The following is a 20642-nucleotide window of genomic DNA, read 5'->3' as shown; positions in this document are numbered from 1 at the left end:
TCCCTTCCTGGGGTCGTGTAGTAATTTTTGTTGTCAGAAGGGGGTCACGGTGCAATGAAGTTTGAGAACCCCTGCTCTAGGCTGGCTCTTTGCAGACTGACTGCTGAAAGACCCAGATAGCATACTTCCCTAGAGGGCCACTGTGATGCGTTTGGTCACAGAAAGCCCCTTGGGACTGTCACCTGATGTGCTGAAATTACCTCTGAGCCCATTTTTCCTGATGGCTTAGGACTCCAGAACCCTGCCTTGTTGAGCCAGACACACTAGTCTGCTGCAACACAGATGCAGATATGAACCATGCCCCCAAAGCTGTAGGTTTTAACCGAAAACCACTCAGCAGGTTACCTATCTCCACTACACAGATACCCAGTTCCCAATGAGATCCAAACACCAAATAAATCCATTTACTCTGTATAAAGCTTATACAGGGTAAACTCAAACTGTCCGTAACACTTATCGAGAGATATGCATAGCTATTTGGTCTCCTAGGTATTAATCACTTACTCTGGGTTTACTGATAAACAAAGTATAAAAAGTAGGATTTAAGTGGTTTCAAGTAATACCAGACAGAACAAAGTAAGTTACCAAGCAAAATAAAACACCCAAGTCTAAGCCTGATATATTTAAGAAATTGAATACAGGTAAATCTCACCCTCAGAGATGTTCCAATAAGCTTCTTTCACAGACCAGACTCCTTTCTAATCTGGGCCCAGTCCTTTCCCCTGGCACAGTCCTTGTTAGTTCCAGCTCAGGTGGTAATTTCTCAGGTAGGAGATTTCTCATGACTGGCAGCCCCTTTTGTTCTGTTCCACCCCCTTTGTATGGCTTTGGTACAAGATGTGAATATTTTGTCTCTCTGGGTCCCCACCCGTCCTTCTAAATGTAAAAACACCAGGTTTAAGATGGATTCCAATACCAGGTGACATAGTCACATGTCCTGTGAGACCCTAAGCCTCCATTCTTTCCAGCCTGACTCACGGGAACACAGGAAGGCTTACAAGTAAACAGAGCCATTTACAACCAATTGTCCTGGTTAATGGGAGCCATTAAGAGTCCAAACCACCATTAGGGGCCCACACTTTGCATAATTACAACAGGACTTCAGAGTAATACTTCATATTTCCAGCTTCAGATACAAGAATGACACATTCATACAAATAGGAAGAACACACTTAGTAGATTATAAGCTTTGCAACAATACCTTACAAGAGACCTTTTGCGTAAAGCATATTCCAGTTACATTCCATTCACACTCACAAGCATATTTCCATAAACATATGGAGTGCAACATCACAACCACTACTAACCTGCAAGCAGGACCGGGAAAACCCCTAAGAATTTAAAGTGGTATGTTATAATTTTAACACAATTTTCAATACACCACACAATCTGTCAGAAAATGGCAGAATGAGATCCATTCTGAAGCTGGAACTAGACAAATTCAGACTAGAAGTAGGGTGCACCTTTTTAACATGAGGTTAATTAACTATTGGCATAACTTACCTAGGGACATGGTGGATTCTTTCTAAAACATCAGCTCTAGCTCAAACACAAGTTATAGGTTTGATGCAAAGATTACTAGGTGAGGTTCTTTGGCCCGTGTTATGCAAGAAGTCAGACTTAGATGATCATGATGTCCCTTCAGGCCTTCATTTATTAATATATGAAAACTACAGTCTAGTGGTTAGAGATAGCCAAGCACAGTTTTGGCACGCTCATTCTGACAGGCATTGTGGCAAAGTGGAAATGTTTGAGGCCATGTCTACATCTAAAATTTTGCAGCGCTGGTTGTTACAGCTGTATTAGTACAGCTGTATAGGGCCAGCGCTGCAGAGTGGCCACACTTACAGCAACCAGCGCTGCAAGTGGTGTTAGATGTGGCCACACTGCAGCGCTGTTGGGCGGCTTCAAGGGGGGTTCCGGGAACGCGAGAGCAAACCGGGAAAGGAGACCAGCTTTGCCGCGGTTTGCTCTCGCGTTCCCGGAGCCACCCAGCAAACCGCAGGGAAGGAGACCTGCTTGCTCGGGGTTCCGGGAACGAGAGAGCAAACCGGGAAAGGAGACCAGCTTCGCCGCGGTTTGCTCTCGCGTTCCCGGAGCCACCCAGCAAACCGCAGGGAAGGAGACCTGCTTGCTCGGGGTTCCGGGAACGAGAGAGCAAACCGGGAAAGGAGACCAGCTTCGCCGCGGTTTGCTCTCGCGTTCCCCGAACCACCCTGCAAACTGTAGGGAAGGAGACCTGCTTGCTCGGGGTTCCGGGAACGAGAGAGCAAACCGGGAAAGGAGACCAGCTTCGCCGCGGTTTGCTCTCGCGTTCCCGGAGCCACCCAGCAAACCGCAGGGAAGGAGACCTGCTTGCTCGGGGTTCCGGGAACGAGAGAGCAAACCGGGAAAGGAGACCAGCTTCGCCGCGGTTTGCTCTCGCGTTCCCGGAGCCACCCAGGAAACCGCAGGGAAGGAGACCTGCTTGCTCGGGGTTCCGGGAACGAGAGAGCAAACCGGGAAAGGAGACCAGCTTGATTACCAGAGGCTTCCTCCTTCCACGGAGGTCAAGAAAAGCGCTGGTAAGTGTCTACATTGGATTACCAGCGCTGGATCACCAGCGCTGGATCCTCTACACCCGAGACAAAACGGGAGTACGGCCAGCGCTGCAAACAGGGAGTTGCAGCGCTGGTGGTGCCCTGCAGATGTGTACACCTTCAAAGTTGCAGCGCTGTAACTCCCTCACCAGCGCTGCAACTTTCTGATGTAGACAAGCCCTCAGTCTGTCACAACAGAGACCTGGTTTTTATTCCCATCTCTGCCTGAAGTGACATTGTGCAAGCTCTCAGTTATCATCACAATGAAACAGATACATAATAGTTGTCTTTCCTCAAAACAGTTGTGAAATACGCAGATATATTAACAGAACAGCTGGGACTAGAACTCATGGTTTCCTAGCTTATAGCACATTCCATATAGGAGAAAGTCAGTCCCATTCATATAGTATTTTATTCATAATGTGGGCAGGCGTGGCAGAACTAAAAGGGGACCTTTAAATCACTGCTGGAGCCCCATAGTAGCTGTAGCTGCAACAGCAGCTGGGAGCCCTGGGGCTCTGGTGGCAATTTAAAGGGCCAGGGGCTCCAGCCACTGCTGGGAGCCCAGGGCCCTTTTAAATTGCCCGCCTGGGAAAGCTGCCCCCTGCCAGTATGGTCGGCTGTGTACTGGCTCTTGCCAGTAAACTGTACCGTACTGGACCAGCTTACTTTCACCTCTGAAGGCAAAACTTATATACTGTCTGTCATTGACAGTATGACAGCATTTATTGGGAGGAAATCTGAGCATCTGTGTACAGGAATAGCACCTGCTTCCACCAAAACTATTTGGAAATAGTCTTGGAATACTGGCAAAGCTGAAATTTATAACAGATGACCAAAAATCTGGGAATTCAGTCACTGAAACAAAAGGGATTGAGATCTTCATTTGATAAATCCTACCAAGATCCCAAGATCCTAAGCGGGATTGAGTCATCTATCTGCCTCCTGACCAGGAAAACCAAGAAGGGTGCTGCTTGTCTGGAGCTAGGATTCATGATATGATGGAGAGACTGCCGAGACTCATCAAGCCCTCGGATCACTACCCCTTCCTGCTTCTCCACACGGGGAACCAATGATGCTGGGACCAGTCCTTTCCCCTGGCACAGTCCTTGTTAGTTCCAGCCCTGGTTCTCATGGGGTACTTCTCTCCAATTATACTAACAGCTTCTCTTTTCTCTCCAAATGCTCCATCCTCCCGCTGCCCACAGTGCCTCCTGGTCTCTGGCTCTGGCTCCCAGCATACATTCCTCTCCACACCTCAGGCCCCTACATGACTCATCTCCCTTCACCAACATTTCCTCTTTGTTTAACTTGACCATCCTCAGCAAGGCATTTTTCATTCTCTGTGAAAAGAGAAAAGCCTTATGGACTCAAAGCAAGAAACATGCCTGGCTACTATCTATTGGGAGACTCTGGAGGGATATCTGACATGAAGCTTTCAGCCCATTTTTAGGGTTTCCCTCCCATGTGGATTCTCTGATGTCGAATGAGGGCAGAGCTCACAGTGAAGCCCTTCCCACAGTTGGCACATTCATAGGGTTTCTCCCCAGTGTGGATTCTCTGATGCTGAATAAGGTGTGCGCTCTGACGGAAGCTTTCCCCACACTCGGTACACTCATAGGGCTTCTGTCCTGTGTGGATTCTCTGATGTCGAAAAAGGGCTGATCTCCAAAGGAAGCCTTTCCCACAGTCAGCACATTCATAGGGCTTTTCCCCTGTGTGAACTCTCCGGTGCTGAATCAGGTGTGAGCTCACTGTGAAGCTTTTCCCACACTCAGCACATTCATAAGGTCTTTCCCCTGTGTGGAATCTCTGATGCTGAATGAGGGCAGAGCTCACACTGAAGCTCTTCCCACACTTGGAACACTCATAGGGTCTCTCACCCGTATGGATTCTCTGATGCTGAATAAGGTGTGAGCGCTGCCGGAAGCTTTCCCCACACTCGGCACATTCATAAGGTTTCTCTCCAGTGTGCGTTCTCTGATGTTGAGTAAGAGCTGAGCTCACACTGAAGCTCTTCCCACAGTCACCACATTTGTAGGGTCTCTCACCTGTGTGCACTCTCTGGTGCAGGATAAGCTGTGAGTTCCCAATGAAGCTCTTGCCACAGTCACCACATTTATAGGGTTTTTCTCCTGTGTGGATTATCTGATGCCGAATGAGTTTTGAGCTCATACTGAAGCTTTTCCCACACTCGGTACATTCATAGGGTCTGTCCCCTGTGTGCTTTGTCTTATGCTGAATAAGGTGTGAGCGCTGCCGGAAACTTTCCCCACACTCGGCACATCCAAAAGGTTTCTCTCCGGTGTGAATCCTTTGATGCTGTCTGAGGTTTGATCTCAGCCGGAAGCTTTTCCCACAGTCATCACATATTACTGGTTTCTCCATCTTGGGATTTCCCAGCTGGATAATGTCTGGCAGTTTCCTAAAATCTATTTCACATGCAGTTGATTTACATCATCTCTTCCCTGGAGGAGTTCTTTGATGCATTTCTGATCTGTGCTGACCCTCACAGGCTTTATCCTGGTCAGGACTCTGGGAAATATTCCTTTGGGATGCTCCTGATAATGTGTCATGTGGTTCCACTGACTCATGACTGTCCTGGTGCAGATTCTCCTCCCCATTCTCATTCACAATCCCATCACCTGTTAGAATAAAATGAGACTCTAGAGATGAGTCACTGGAGAGAGAGGAAACCTTGGGAAAGGGAACAGACAGGGAATATCATATTTCCATATGAACATGTGGTACCTACTGTTTTTACAGGTAACCCATAAGATAGTAAAAGAGTGGTCCTGCCCTCAAGCCTACTGAAAACAACCTTCTGAATATACAGTAGAGCAGAAAAGCACCATTAACAAATGTATAGGAAATGTTATAAATTAGGTTATATTGTTTAAAGAGAGAATTGATTTTTTAAAATTTAGTTAATTAAATGAAATCAAGTTGACCGCAGCTCCCGGGACACACAATCAAGGATCAGGGTTCCACTGCCCTAGGCACTGTACAAACAACCAATAAGTAGAGTCCCTGTCCCAGAGCGCTCGCCATCTAGCTTGAAAGAGGGTTTCAGGACTAGAAGGGTTCCAGGTTTCAAACAGGACTAAAATCATGAACTGAGAGCAGATTCTTCCACAAAAGAGAGGGAGAAGCCCTATTCTCCTTTCACATTCCCTCTGAACTCTCAGAGGAAAAACAAGTGAGGTCACAGACTCCCACCTGAAGTCAATCAGTATAGCTGGGAAGCCCTCAGAGATATCTGTCTTGAGAACATGAGTATTGGTTACAATAGTGAGACAAAATGATGTGAGCTCACAGCATTTCTGGGGGAATTCCAGAGTTTCATTCAACTCACTGACAGTTCTCCAGACAGTTTAGCTTATTACTCACCTGCACAGGTGCCACTCAGCATATCCTTTTCCTCGTAACCCTGGAGATCAGGACTTCATGGCTCTTCCTCTCGTTCTATGAGGGAGATTATGTCCAGTTTTTGAATTGGAAATTCTGCTCTGGGTAGGAAAAATGAGCAAGACCAGGATTTGTCACATCTTGCTACAAAAAATCCTGCCCCTCTCTTTGCTGGAGGGGACATTTTATCTGCATGGAAAGGAAATACAGTAAATCCTCACTTAACGTCGTAGTTATGTTCCTGAAAAATATGACTTCAAGTGAAATGATGTTAAACGAATCCAATTTCCCCATAAGAATTAATGTAAATGGGCGGGACTACGTTCCAGGGCAGCTTCCCCTACTCTGCAAGCACCAGGGGCTCAACCCTCAGCCTGCCCACTCCACCCCTTCCCCCAAGCCTCCACCCTTGACCCACCTCTTCTCCCCCACCACCTCCTTCCCCTTTACTTCGCATGCTGTGTCCTGGCTCCTCCCCCCTCCCTTCTAAATGCCGCAAGCAAGCAAGAAAGAGAGAAAGAAAACCAAAGGAGAGAGAAATTCAAACACAAATTACTCAGTTATTTGTGAGCTGCTTGAAAGATATTGCATAGAATGTTTCCACCTTCTAGGAACCAGAGAAGAACCCAGAGCTGAAGTCACCCTGGGAACACCAGAGACCACAAAGCTCCTACTAAATATGGACAAACAAATCCTTCACCACTGATAGCAGAATCTGGTCATTCTCCTGCACAATGTCTTTGCAGAGGGCCCCTTCCCTTTCACCTTAAAGGCCCTGCCCTGCCTAGGTTAAACACATGGCTGCTTCCTCACATTACTGGCATCACTCCCTTTTTCGGTCCTTAAAGAAAGAGACTTTGGGAGGACTAGAATAGATAGAAGAACAGAGAGAGACCACTGAAGCAAGCTTCACCATCATGGCTGCCACACACACACACCCCCACACACCTTTTGGGACGCTGGGTTTTTGTCATCCTGAGAGATGTCCTGACCAGACCAGGCCAGCAAGAGGGATCCAAATGACATCACCTTCCCTACCAGCTCTAGCTGAATCCAAAATACTACCTGAGATGAAATGGGATGGGTCTTTAACACAATAGCTCTAGCCTGCCTCAATTAACTTCTTGGCTTTTCCCCAAAGGATAGTTATTACCATCTTTGATACTATCTACGAGACTGTCAAACAAGGAGGGGGGGTTGCTTCTAAAGCTCTCTCCAGCTAGAGAGAAAGGGAAGAAGATATGTTGTTAAAATGAAAGCCTTACTTAATATTAACATTTCAACACTTTAATTGATTTTCCTTTTTTGTATCTTTAATAAGAGGTTAAAATGGTGCATTTGCCATTGTACTAAGCAGGCTGAGGTCTCTGTATACCAAACCTCAGACCTTCTTACTGTTTAGAGACTGGGTTATCTTAACATATATTCCATCTAAATTAATATAACAGGTGATCTGGAGTGACACACAGGAAGCTGATCTACAACCTGTTAGGATGATAAAGGATTTTGGTCCATTTTAAAGTTAAAGTCTCAGGCTTTCCTTGGGTTCAGATATTCTAAACTCTGATACTGAAAACTGCTTGGTCCCTTTACTACAATGCAGACCTAGCATCTTCTCTGGGACTGAATGAACCAAGACATTTCTGTAACCTCCCTTTAACAGACTGAACAAATGTCTGTAGAGGAGCAGAATAAAACGCTACACTGTGGGGAGTTTCCCTGATAATGTCCCTAAGAGCAGTACATTTCCTTTGCAGCATGGTTACCAGGCAGAGATAGGGCACTGCCTTTTTACTCTGCTCCTCTCAATCTGCACAGTGATGATGCAGTAACAGGACTGGGCAGCACTGGGAGCTCCTCGCTTCTCATTATTTTTCCTGTCTCTTTCAGTCTCTCTTCCTTTCTATCTCCTCCCACTCTGCTGGGAGATTTGGTGACTCCCATTTCCGGGTGCACTGGCTCTCCCGCACCTGGATTGGCTCCTGCAAGTGCTAACAGGACCAAAAACCTGTGTGTGCCAGTAAAGTCAGCAGACCCGAGACGTACAATCACACATGGAGGTGGAAGGGGCAGTTCTACAGTCACGTTCCCCAAGTTCTTTCGGTTACCTGGAGTCTTCAGCTCCGAAGGAAGCTAGTGGCTGTCCCCCACCTTGCTTGGAACAGAAAAATCTTACCATGCAAAACAGGAAGAGAGTGAACATGCTCCGGCTCCTGGGAAAAGTGAGGCAGCGGCAGCAGCAGCACAGCACACATCAGTCTCAGCAGCTGCAGCAGCACTAGCCTTTGTCACGTGACAGCCGTAACGCTAAGGAACAGGAATTGTCATGTGACAATAGCAGCAACTCGCAGACTCCCTTTCTCCCAGAACCGAACCAGGGACGTGTCTGGCTGCAACCACAGGCTCATTTTGTTGTTCTTTTAATGTTAAATAATATGCAAAAGCGTAACCGCTCCCTGCTCTGAACAAGACTAAATTAGTGCCAACAAAGAGAATGATTTTATCGTATGGAAGTTAGAAACCGCTACTTTTGATGGGTTCATTCAACAAAACAGTGAGAAAGGATTGCACTGGTCACAGAAGCAATGAGTTCTGTGTCATTCGAGGATCACATGTATGTTTATTTGCTTATACACTAAAATAAAAAATGTTGTAAAGACGATTGGCCAAAATTCTGATAACAATAAAATACAACATTTGTAGATTATTAGAGGACAAGACTCTACTTTATGGCTTTGGTAAAAAAAAAAAGGATTTCCAGGTTCATTTACATAGAGATACATCAGATCTCTAAATCAAGACTACCTGAGCATTCTCTTTCATGTCAGAAAATGTAACTGAGAAGAAATTAAGGTAACTGGGAAGGTCAGGAAGAGAAAGAACTTTCCCATTAATATCTCCAAAAGAAGTAATCCCCAGAATACAAACAAAAGCTACAGTATGCCATGCATTGGCCGAATGTTGCAATTCAATGAGAATGCCATATTAGACCCACTCTGGACAGTATATTAATCTGACTATAATGGAGCTGCATTCTTCTCAAAACTGGACAATGTTAAGAGTTACCATCTGAGAACTACACCCTAGCCACATCACCACGTGTTCTACTCACATTGGCCTCTGGATCTATCAAAAATTGTCATTTGGAATACTGTTGGCTGAAGAAACTGCAAGAGGTTTGGAGACAATGAGTCCTCTGAATACTGTGCTGAAATACAATGATGACATTCTTGTCTTTGCAAAAAGACATGATGAAAAGCTCAGGAGTGGCTCCTTGTTTTCTCCCTTCTCCTCACCAACATAAGGCTACGAGCAATCTGGACAAAGACTTGGGAAAATAGAATAAACTAATAATATAATGGTATTGTTTTCATGTTTCAAGTTCCCCCATACAAGTAGCAAATACAGCTGTAAAAGCCTGCAACATACAATATCTATTTTATATCAGAAAACAAAAAAAGCTAGAGTAAAGACAGTGCTCAAATCATATTACATATAAAAACTATGTTAAAAATTAGGTTGTAAATTCAAGCATTCCAAAGTTGGAAAATTCCAGATTTAATTCTTTAATTCTGCTTCTGTGTGAGTCCCTGCTGTGCACTGCATGAGGCAGGGGTCCTGAAGAAAAAACATGTTATCATGGAATTAAAGACTGCGTTATAATGCGTACACAGAAGGAGACCAAATTGAGATTGCAGGGGCAACTTTATATCTGGCATATTCTAACTTTCAGCCCTTAATTTTTAGGTGCCAGTCAGGAATGACCCTTCCTCATAGCCCTGTAAAGCCATGGCTTTACTTGTTCGCTTATTGCATGTAGGAGATCTTGTCAGTTTTGGGAGCAGGAAATCCTGTTTAGAGGAGGAGAAATGAGCAAGAGCACGATTTTGTCATAGCTTCACTTATTATTTGCTATAAAGAACTCTCCATGATTTTAAACCCAACTCCTGTCTATATATTGGGAGGTTTCTTTCACCAACAGAAGTTGTTCCACTAAAAAGTATTACTTCAACCACCTTGTGTCTCCTATATACTGGGGGGGACATTTCATGTACACAGGTGGGAAATAGCTCTTGGAAAAGTCAGATGTCCTTGGAAATGTGTTGTGCCTCCTGTAGAAAATTCAGGGCTCTCCACACACCTGGGGACTTCAGCAAAGGGCAATAATATGCCACTTGTATATATCTAAAATGGCAGAGATAACACAAGATAGCACCAGACCCCAAAATGGAGGGATGTTTAGAATGCAGAACAAAGCGCGTCCAAGTTTAAGAAAACCAGGAGATCAGTTCTGAAAAAAATGAATGAGGAAAATTATTGACATCATCAGCTGTTGTTAGTGGATATAAAATGTGTACTCTAAGATCCTACAGGGATCAAGACACTAAGCGCAAAAGAAATGGCAGCATCTTCAGCTCATTCCAAACCCAGCTGAATTACTGTGTGACCCTCATAGCAATGGGACTCCCATCACAATTTTAGTGACAGGAGCAAATGCTGTTGTGAATAAATCCTGAACTAACTGAAAAGAAGGCTACACCTTTGGGATTTGATAATGTAGATGAAATCACCAAACAAAGCTCACCTCTCAAGACCAGATCTGGATGAGTGCTGAAACTGCTTTCTCATCTGGATCTTTTTTGTTGTAGTTTGTTAAATATAGGTTCTGTTCTTTAAATCTGTCTTAGGAAGCTGGAGAGAATTCTAGGTAAAGCTCTCCAGTGAAGCAATGGTAGAGACAGATGAGATTTCAGGTAATACTTCAGTAAATGGGAAATGACTGCCTAGGAAGGAGTACTGCGGAAAGGAATCTAGGGGGTCATAGTGGACCACAAACTAAATATGAGTCAACAGTGTAACACTGTTGCAAAAATGTGAACATCATTCTGGAATGTATTAGCAGGACTGTTGTAAGCAAGACACGAGACGTAATTCTTCTGCTCTACTCCAGGCTGATTAGGCTGGAGTAGTGTGTCCAGTTCTGGGCACCACATTTAAGGAAAGCTGTGGACAAAATGGAGAAAGCCCAGAGAAGAGCAACAGAAGAATGATTAAAGGTCTAGAAACATGACCTATGAGGGAAGATTGAAAAAAAACTGGGTTTGCTTAGGGGACATGATAACAGTTTTCAAATACATAAAAGGTTGTTACGGGGGGTGGGAGAAGAATTGTTCTTCTTAACCTCTGAGGTAGGATAAGAAGCAATGGGCTTAAATTGCAGCAATGAGGGTTAGGCTGGACATTAGGAGAAACTTCCTAACTATCAGGGTGGTTAAGCACTGGAATAAATTGCCTAGGGAGGTTGTGGAATCCCCAGCTTCGGGGATTTTTAAGAGCAGGTTAGACTAACACCTGTCAGGAATTGTCTAGATAATATGTAGTCCTTCCATGAGTGTAGGGGACTGGACTAGATGACCTCTCGAGGTCCCTTGCAGTCCTATGATTCTATGCCAGTACCTGTGATATTATCCCAAGCGCTCCTATTTTGGGGGCATTTCTAGATGTAGCTTAGTGATATGATCAGCTACAGTCAAAATTTTTCAAGTGCCAGCAGGTACCCTGTTAGTCACCAGAGGCCACTATCTATTTCATTCACTGAATAGGCAACACTGGCTGTGCAGTTAGCCCAACATAGGAAGGCCGAGGGAGTAACCACAGTATTGCCAACCTCAAAAGTTCAAAATCATGAGTCAGACCCCCCACAAAATCAAGAGATTTAAAAATATATTATATCATGGTTTTGGACTATCTTTTGATGTTTGGATTCCTCCTGCCCATCCCCAGTGTGTGCAACAATTTCAGAGCTGCCCCTTCTCCCAAATGTACAGAACAGTGATACTCAGACCTCAGTAGTGTGAATTCATTGTTTCATTCACTATGCTACTATTCATCTTTAAAAACAGCATGCTCGGGGAACTATTTAGTTTATATATATTATATTCACAGCAAATAAATTAATAACAGTACAAGTTGATAACTTAATTGGTTAATACTGTAGAACCTCAGCAGGACGAATACCTTGGGAATGGAGGTTGTTTGTAGCTCTGAAATCTTTGTAACTTTGAACAAAATGTTATGCTGGTTCTTTCAAACATTTACAACTGAATATTGACTTACTACAGCTTTGAAACGTTACTATGCAGAAGAAAAATGATGATTTTAACCATCTTAAGTTAAATGAAACAAGCACAGAAACTGTTACCCTACTTTGTCAATCCTTTTTTTAGCTTTTCCCTTTAGTTTTCATTAACACAATACTGTGCTGTACAGTATTTGTTTTTTTATTTCATCTCTGCTGCCTGACTGCGTACTTCTGCTTCCAAAGGAGGTCTGTGGTTGACCGGTCAGTTTGTAACTCTGGTGTTCATAATGCTGAGGTTCTACTGTAATTAAATCACACAGTGTTTTAATATCATGTGCTGCAAAGAGCCAAAGGAGGCACATTAAAGAACCACTTTCCACTCATGAGCCGCAGTCTGAGTATCACTGGTATTGAACAAGGGGATTTTGGCCCATGTTGTAGGAGCTCTCGCTACACGACCCAGCTGAGATCAAATCATAAAAGTTTTGTCTAAAACGCTGCCTGATGACACAGAGAATTCACAGCTTCTCCCCAAACGCATATTCTACCTCAGCCTTTCCCCCGCTCCAGCAATTAATTATGCACTTCCAGCCCCAAGAACAACCTCCTCTTATTGATCCAGGAACGTATGTGTCCCCACCACTGTAGTGTCTACTTGATGTACTTTTTTATTCCTTTCAGAGTAGCAGCCGTGTTAGTCTGTATCCGCAAAAAAAGAACAGGAGTACTTGTGGCACCTTAGACACTAATAAATTTATTTCAGCATAAGCTTTCATGACCTACAGCTCACTTTTTCAGATGCATAGAATGGAACATACAGACAGGAGATATTTATACATACAGAGAACATGAAAAGGTGGAAATATGCATACCAACAGGAGGAGTCTAATCAATTGAGATGAGCTCTCATCAGCAGGAGAAAAAAAACTTTTGAAGTGATAATTGAGATGACCCAAAGAAGATGTGAGGAGAACTCAACATAGGGAAATAGATTCATTTGGTGTAATGACCCAACCATTCCCAGTCTCTGTTTAAACCTAAGTTAATTGTATCTAATTTGCATATTAATTCGAGTTCAGCAGTCTCTCTTTGGAGTCTGTTTTTGAAGTTTTTTTGTTGCAAAATTGCCACCTTCAAGTCTGTCACTGAGTGGTTAGAAAGGTTGAAGTGTTCTCCCACTGGTTTTTGAATGTTATGATTCCTGATGTCAGATTTGTGTCCATTTATTCTTTTGCATAGAGACTGTCTGGTTTGGCCAATGTACATGGCAGAGGGGCATTGCTGGCACATGATGGCATATATCACATTGGTAGATGTGCAGGTGAACGAGCGTCTGATGGCGTGGCTGACGTGATTACGTCCTATGATGGTGTCACTTGAATAGATATGTGGACAGAGCTGGCATCGGGCTTTGTTGCAAGGATAGGTTCCTGGGTTAGTGTTTATGTTGTACGGTGTGCGGTTGCCGGTGAGTATTTGCTTCAGGTTGGGAGGCTGTCTATAAGCGAGGACTGGCCTGTCTCCCAAGATCTGTGAAAGTGAGGGATCATCTTTAAGGATAGGTTGTAGATCTTTGATGATCACTGGAGAGGTTTTAGTTGGAGGCTGTAGGTAGCCAGAAGCAATCTACTACAGGACAGGCCCAAGAAAGAAAATAATAGAACACCACTAGCTGTCACCTATAACTCACTTCAGTTCACATTACGGTGTGCACACGGTGGGGATCTGCTGCATACTAAGCATGTGGCATGAGTCTCTTGGAGGATATCCCCTGATCCTTTGCTTTACTGCTGAGCTGTGTGCATACTGGGATTTTTCTCACTGCACATTGTGGGATGCATATAGAGGAAGCAAGGCAGAAGCCAGTGGCATTATGGGATTTAGGGTCAAATTTTTAAAATCCCATGATTCCACACTCTCTGTCCCATGCTTCCTCTTTCTGGGCATGCTAGCCCCATTTTCTAATTGCCAGCATGGACCCAACAATGTTTCACACCACTATGCTGGCAACCAAAAATATACAGAGGCTGCTTGGGGTGTATTTCAGCTCTCAAAGTCACGTGGCTTAAGCTTTGGACTTTACCCACCACACCACCAAGCAGATGATGTGGCAGCAGCAGCAGATCCTCCATCAGCAACAGCTTCAATGGTGATGGAGGAAGTAGGACAAGGATGATGAAGAAGGGGGTAATACCAAGCAACTGCTACTATGAGAGCAGTTCCTGGGGCAGTTTCACATGATACAGTGCTGTTTCTGGGCTTGGGAAAACAGCATTGATTGGTGGGAAAGGATTGCTCCACAGACCTAGGATGACCAACAGCGACAAGAGAATTTCGGGATGACAAAAGTGATTTTTTTGAAATATGCGTTGAATTAGCTCCAGAGCTGCAGTGGGAGTGTACCAACCTGCAGTATCCCAACCTGCAGTGCCTCATATCATAATGGGTTGTGAACAAGCTGCTTGCTTGTAAACAGGAGAGACTCTCCTTCCTCCTGTCAGTACATCCCATTACAGTTTGCCCCCCCCCGCCCCCCCCCCATCCAGAGGTGCTGCAGGAGTGGAAGGAAATTGCAGGTTATACTGGGAAGCATGTTCATGCAGCTATCCCTCATAACCAGCAATTTCTCAGTCTCAGATTTTGCTTTATTTCCCCTGCAGACATGATGAAAGTGCAGAGAAAAATGGAGGTTTTGCACTTACTGACTGAAGCATTCGCTGTTTTCAGTCTTTTTTGCACGTCTGTGAAAAGCCGTTAAGAGCGTTGCTATCGCTAAGGGAGCTGTAGTCTTAGTGCCGGTATGACTATGCAATGCCCATGTCTACTTCACATAAACTGAGAATACTAAATGAACTTCTTTTCCTGTAACCACTGTCTCAAACAGTTGAACTTCCCAGAATTTTTCATTATCACATTTTCATTATTAAACTATGTTGTGGGAGAGGAGCGGAGGTGGGGTAGAGGTTGTGGCTGCACTATGCTGCTGGCTGCCATTTTGAGCAAACAAACAGGGTTGGGGAGTGGGGTAGGGGGTGGTTCACTGGGCAGACAGGGGCAGGAAGGGAAAGAAAAATAGGTAGATGGGTTTGTGCTCTCCGTGGCACGGGCTTGCACACATGTGGCCACTGTGTTTGTTTTATACCCTCAGTCCACATGCTTGGAAAACACAAGTCCAGGCTTGTCTGGGCGCATTGCTGAGTCTCCTGGCAAGGTTGAGCAATTCCCCTGGTGTGGCCTCAGACAGGTGAGTCATTGCCTTGTAGATCCCTTGCTGGACAATGGTTGTTGAGTTGATTGACACCACACTCACGTGTTGGCTACTTTCCTTGCTGTTGCCTCTGGGGAACTAGTGTCTGGCTGATTCCCCAACATACAGCATGTATTAGTGACCACCATACAACATAATTCTCATAACTTCATATGCATTAATGATATATATATATGAATAGAGAAATGACTTTCAGCAGATCATAACCTTTCCCCTGATACATATAAAGCATGCCTTGTAAGGTAAGATCATGATTATATAAAAATGAGGACTATGGGAGTTCCAGGATGCTCCCCCAAGGTACAGAATGTCTAATCTTGGTTTTAGTGTAAATACCCGAGCTGTTTGCTCAGCATTGGTAGGCATCCAGTTGTAACTCCTTGCAGACATCTTCTTAGCCACATCCACAAAAAGATATTTATTCCAGTGACTTGCCACGAGATTGCTGCACTAACACTTCTTCCCAGATGGCTAGGAGATTTAGGGTCTCAGCACTCCACGAGGCATGTTGCAAAGTTTCTGGAATAGCATTGCAGCAGTGCTGCTATAGTCAATCCAGGAGCAAATGGGAAACTTCTGGGCCTGTGCCAGTTTTCAAATGCAGGAAGGGACATCTGGTCGACTTGACATCAGAGCAGTGGAGGGCACACAGGTAAACAGACAGGTCAGTACTGGACACCTGCAAAGCAGTGTGGGATAGAAGTTGGAGGACTGCCAATACAGTGCATCGCAGCATTGCATGTAGACAAACAATGGACCTAACTAACTCGATTTGCATCAAACAATACACTTTTGCTTGCGATAAATGTGGCATTCATGCGCTGTGATGAATTGCATTATGTATATACAGACATTTTCCTTCTGGACTAACTTGAGTTATTGAGGACTAACACCCCCATTTAGACACCTCCTTAAGGGTTTATACTGCCACCCATCATGCTAGTATCTAAGCACCTTCTATGTGAAATCAATAACATTAGTCCCTAATGGCCTTTATGGAGTCTGTCACTACTCCTTTTCAGAATGAAAATAAGCTTAGAGAGTGTTTTTTTTAATTAACACATTTTAGATTGACTGGTTTCAGGTTTTGGTTTTTTTGTTTTGATATTCCTGGGAGGGATGCCAGATGGCAGGGGGTGAACGCATTTTTTTGGGTAGAAGAAGGTGGCAATGCCATTTGCTCCTGTTCAGACTAAGTGGATGAGGCTAGTATAAAAAAAAAATCTAAACTGATTTGTCTAATGATTTTAACACAAGTGTCAAGACTTTTCCTCCAATAATCTCAGTTGTTTGCCGACCTGTACAAAGACAAGTGGGTGAATGTAATCAGAGCCTAGCTGTTGAGATGCAACTTTAAGCTCCATCTATAGAGCCAGAACCTCCAAGGGGGTCTTTGAGATAGACTAGCTGAGTATCAAGAAAAGAGGCTGTAGAACTCTTGACACAGCAGGAAACTAGGGTATTCTAAAAAGCACCAGAAAATTGGGGCAGGAGCTAGGCATCCAATGGAAACCACAAGCCTGAGGTGGAGTCCGGCCAGAATGTCTTAAAGGAGCTCTTATTTAAAGAAAAGTTTGCTGAACTCTTAAATATAAGTGGAAACCACAGAGAGAAGATAGGTGCTGAAGACACTGTCAGGTTCTCCCGGCGGATAACAGCTTCTCAGGAAGGAGCCATCCCAGCTGGAAGGCTTTATCTACTTTAAGGAAATTTGCCCTGTTGTCACTACATAGTTGGTACTGGATTGAACTGCCCTGATGATAGCCCATATTATGCTATGCAACATGTCTATATCCAGTGGTGGCACTGGTGTAACTACATTAATTACACTGATGAAATTTCTTTAATGCAGTCAGAGCCTGAATAATCTCGTGAGCTCACATGTACCCCTGATTCTTGATCAAAAGCATTCACGAATGGGCTGGACACAGAAATAAGGGATTTCCACTGAGTGGAGCTGTGGATCTTTTTGACACACTACTTGACAGTGAGAAAGTTTCCAAGAAACTGGAGGAGACATGGATCATTTTAAACAACTTTTTATTGGAACTTTAAAAAAAATAAAGATCATGTTTTTTGAAACTAAATAAAACTCATACCTTTGAAAACCATATTTCAAACACTCACACACACAAACAGAAACACACAACCATGCTCCCTGCACTCACAAAAAGAATCCTCAAAGCTCATAACTTCAAGAAAAATTCTTGTCAGTAACAAGGGCTACAGAATCCCAGAGAAGGAAACTGGTTTCTTACATTGTAAACAGTTCGACAGGAATTGCGCAAACCTTGTTGTGCACCACCTAGTATAATACAGCCCCAATTCCTGATGAGACCTCTGGGCACTACTTTAATAAAGTCATTAATAGTAAAATCCTCCTGTAAGAGTGATTATCATTATTATTGTCTCCGTTTTACAGATGGGGGAATGAAGACACCTCACGAAGGTGAGGTGAAGTGAGCTGCCCAGAGTTACCAACAAAGTCTGTGACAGAATTGGGAATAGAACCCAAGAATGCTGACTTTCCACCTCCTCTATCTGCTAGAAGATGCTCCATTTATTCCCCACTATAAGTTCTCTGAGGCCCTCCCTGTGCTTATTTTTTCATTCCTGTTAAATATATTTATTAAAAATGACTAAAATGATTTCCCCTTAATTACACTACCTACTCTCCTTCCATCACCCAAATAACCCACCCCCCAATACCTCCTGGTCCCTTCCTTTGGCTCCCACCATGCATTCCTCTCAACTCCCCAAGGCCTTACATGACTCTTCTTCGAGCACCAACACTGTCTCTTTTTCTAACTCGACCACCGACACTCCATCCTCAGCGAGGCATTTTTCATTCACTATGAACAGGGAAGAACCCTGTGATCCCAAAGTGGAAACATGACTGGGAGACCCTGGAAGGATATTGGATACGAAACTTTCTCCGCTTTCAGACCACTCTTAGGGCTCCCCCCCGATGTGGATTCTCTGATGTCGAATGAGGGCAGAGCTCACAGTGAAGCCTTTCCCACAGTTGACACATCCATAGGGTTTCTCCCCAGTGTGGATTCGGCGATGCTGGATAAGATGCGCGCTCTGACGGAAGCTTTCCCCACACTCAGTGCATTCATAGGGTCTCTCTCCTGTGTGGATTCTCTGATGTCGAAGAAGGGCTGATCTCCAAAGGAAGCTTTTCCCACAGTCAGCACATTCGTAGGGCCTTTCCCCTGTGTGGAATCGCCGGTGCTGAATGAGGTGTGAGCTCACTGTGAAGCTTTTCCCACATTCGGCACATTCATAAGGTCTTTCCCCCATGTGGAATCTCCGATGCTGAATGAGGGCAGAGCTCACACTGAAGCTCTTCCCACACTCAGCACACTCATAGGGCCTCTCACCTGTGTGGACTCTCTGATGTTTCATAAGCTCTGAGCTCTGACTGAAAGTTTTCCTGCACTCGGCACATTCATAAGGTTTCTCTCCAGTGTGGGTTCGCTGATGACGAGTAAGGGCTGAGCTCACACTGAAAGTCTTCCCACAGTCACCACATTCGTAGGGTCTCTCTCCTGTGTGGATTCTCTGATGCTGGATTAGCTGCCAGTTCCCATTAAAGCTCTTGCCACACTCGGCACATTTATAGGGTTTTTCTCCTGTGTGGATTATCTGATGCCGAATGAGTTTTGAGCTCATACTGAAGCTTTTCCCACATTCAGCACATTCATAGGGTCTCTCCCCTGTGTGGATTCTCTGATGCTGAATAAGGTGCGAACGTTGCCGGAAATTTTCCCCACACTCGGCACATCCAAAGGGTTTCTCTCCAGTGTGGATTCTCTGATGCTGCCTGAGGTTTGAGCTCACCCTGAAGCTTTTCCCACAGTCATCACACATTACTGATTTCCTCCTTATAGGATTTCCCTGTTGGACAATGTCTGACAGTTTCCTGAAAACTCTTTCACATGCAGTTGATTTACTTTGTCTCTTCCCTGGAGGAGTTTGCAGATGCCTTTCCAATCTGCGTTGACCCTCACAGGCTTTGCCCTGCTCAGGTCTCTGGGAAATATTCCTTTGGGGTATTCGTGATAATTTGCCTTGTGGTTCCATTGACTCAGGACCTTCTTGGTGCAGATTCTCCTCCTCATTCTCACTCACAATCCCATCACCTAGTCAATAAAATGAGAATCCAGAGATGAGTCACAGGAGAGAAAGGAAACCTTAGAACAAGGACTCATCTTGAAAATCTTATTTACATATGAACATATGATACCTGCACTTGTTACATGTGACAGAGTATGTCTACACTTCGAGCCTGGGGGTGTGGTTCCCAGCTTGTGGAGCCATATTCATACTAGTTCTCATCTAAGTTAGCACACTAAAAACAGAATACAGCCCCAGCCGTGCAAGCAGCAGGATGGGCTGCCACTAGCCACTCTGAGTGCATGTCTATGGTCTTGGACAGACAAACACACCAGGTGGCTCCCTCCAGTCACTTGTCCTACCATGGCTACATTTTATTTTTTGTTTAAATAAATGTCTATATATAGTGTATACTCCTGGTTAGTAAAAAGTACCAAATTTAGTGTAAAGGCTATATTTGGTTGAAAAGCACTATGTTTTTAATAGTTATAGCAACCACAAGATTTAACATTTCCTTAGGAAAGCAACTAAAAAGTACAAATGCAAACAAAATTAAAATTAACTATTTAAATCAAGGTTTCCTGCTTGCTTATTTAACACATGATTTAAATCAGAGATTTAAATGACTTTGAAAAGCCCTGGCTGGGATGATTTAGCTGGGGGTTGGTCCTGCTGTGAGCAAGGGGTTGGACTGGATGACCTCCTGACGTCTCTTCCAATGATTTAACTCAATCCAGCCAGTGCTGCATATTCATCAGTTTGGGCTGGCTAGCTGGGGTTTGCCAGAGGTCTTCGGCTGGTTTTAATATGCCTTTGTTAATGGGCATTTCTAGACAGAGGGTATCAAATAATTTGTGGGCCTTCCTGTTAAACCACTGAAGTCTCAATCTCCAGTGTCTCAGTGATTCTGACTAGCAGATCCTGAAAAGCTTTAAAGACATCTGAGGCCAGTAATTGTGCTGAAGATACTGCTGCCTCAGGAGAGGAAAATGAGAGGTCCACTGCAGAGGCTGGATCTAGAGACTGCTGATCATGGTCTTCCTTATCCATGCATTCTTCTATCTGTTCCTAGCAACTGAAGAAGGTGTAGGTAGGCACATCGCAGTGTGGGAAGTCAAAATGGAAGCAGCAGGGGAACAAGATCTTCACTGTGGCACAGATGAATGAGAGGGGCAAGTTTTGG

At 44.3% G+C, this 20642-nt stretch overlaps 1 protein-coding gene across 7 annotated transcripts in view; it reads right to left on the bottom strand.

The window, feature by feature from the left end:
* Positions 1 to 2764: 2764 nt before the first annotated feature.
* The window catches only part of LOC115658474 (zinc finger protein 436-like), a 43178-nt gene continuing 25300 nt past the window's right edge, over positions 2765 to 20642 (bottom strand). For 3 of the 7 annotated variants that reach the window (XM_030577463.1, XM_030577466.1, XM_030577468.1), the window contains one exon: positions 2765 to 5224. In XM_030577463.1, the coding sequence (XP_030433323.1) occupies positions 4029 to 4967 (939 nt within the window). In that variant the 5' untranslated portion in view covers positions 4968 to 5224 and the 3' untranslated portion in view covers positions 2765 to 4028. Of the gene's footprint in view, positions 5225 to 5969; positions 6177 to 6935; positions 7178 to 8163; positions 8271 to 18302; positions 19216 to 20642 lie in introns of those variants that run through there. The other 4 variants (XM_030577464.1, XM_030577467.1, XM_030577465.1 and 1 more) reach the window with 4 other exon arrangements.

This window comes from Gopherus evgoodei, chromosome 10 (genome assembly GCF_007399415.2).
Source record: "Gopherus evgoodei ecotype Sinaloan lineage chromosome 10, rGopEvg1_v1.p, whole genome shotgun sequence".
Lineage (NCBI taxonomy): Eukaryota > Metazoa > Chordata > Testudines > Testudinidae > Gopherus > Gopherus evgoodei.
This window is presented reverse-complemented; position numbering and strand designations above follow the sequence as displayed.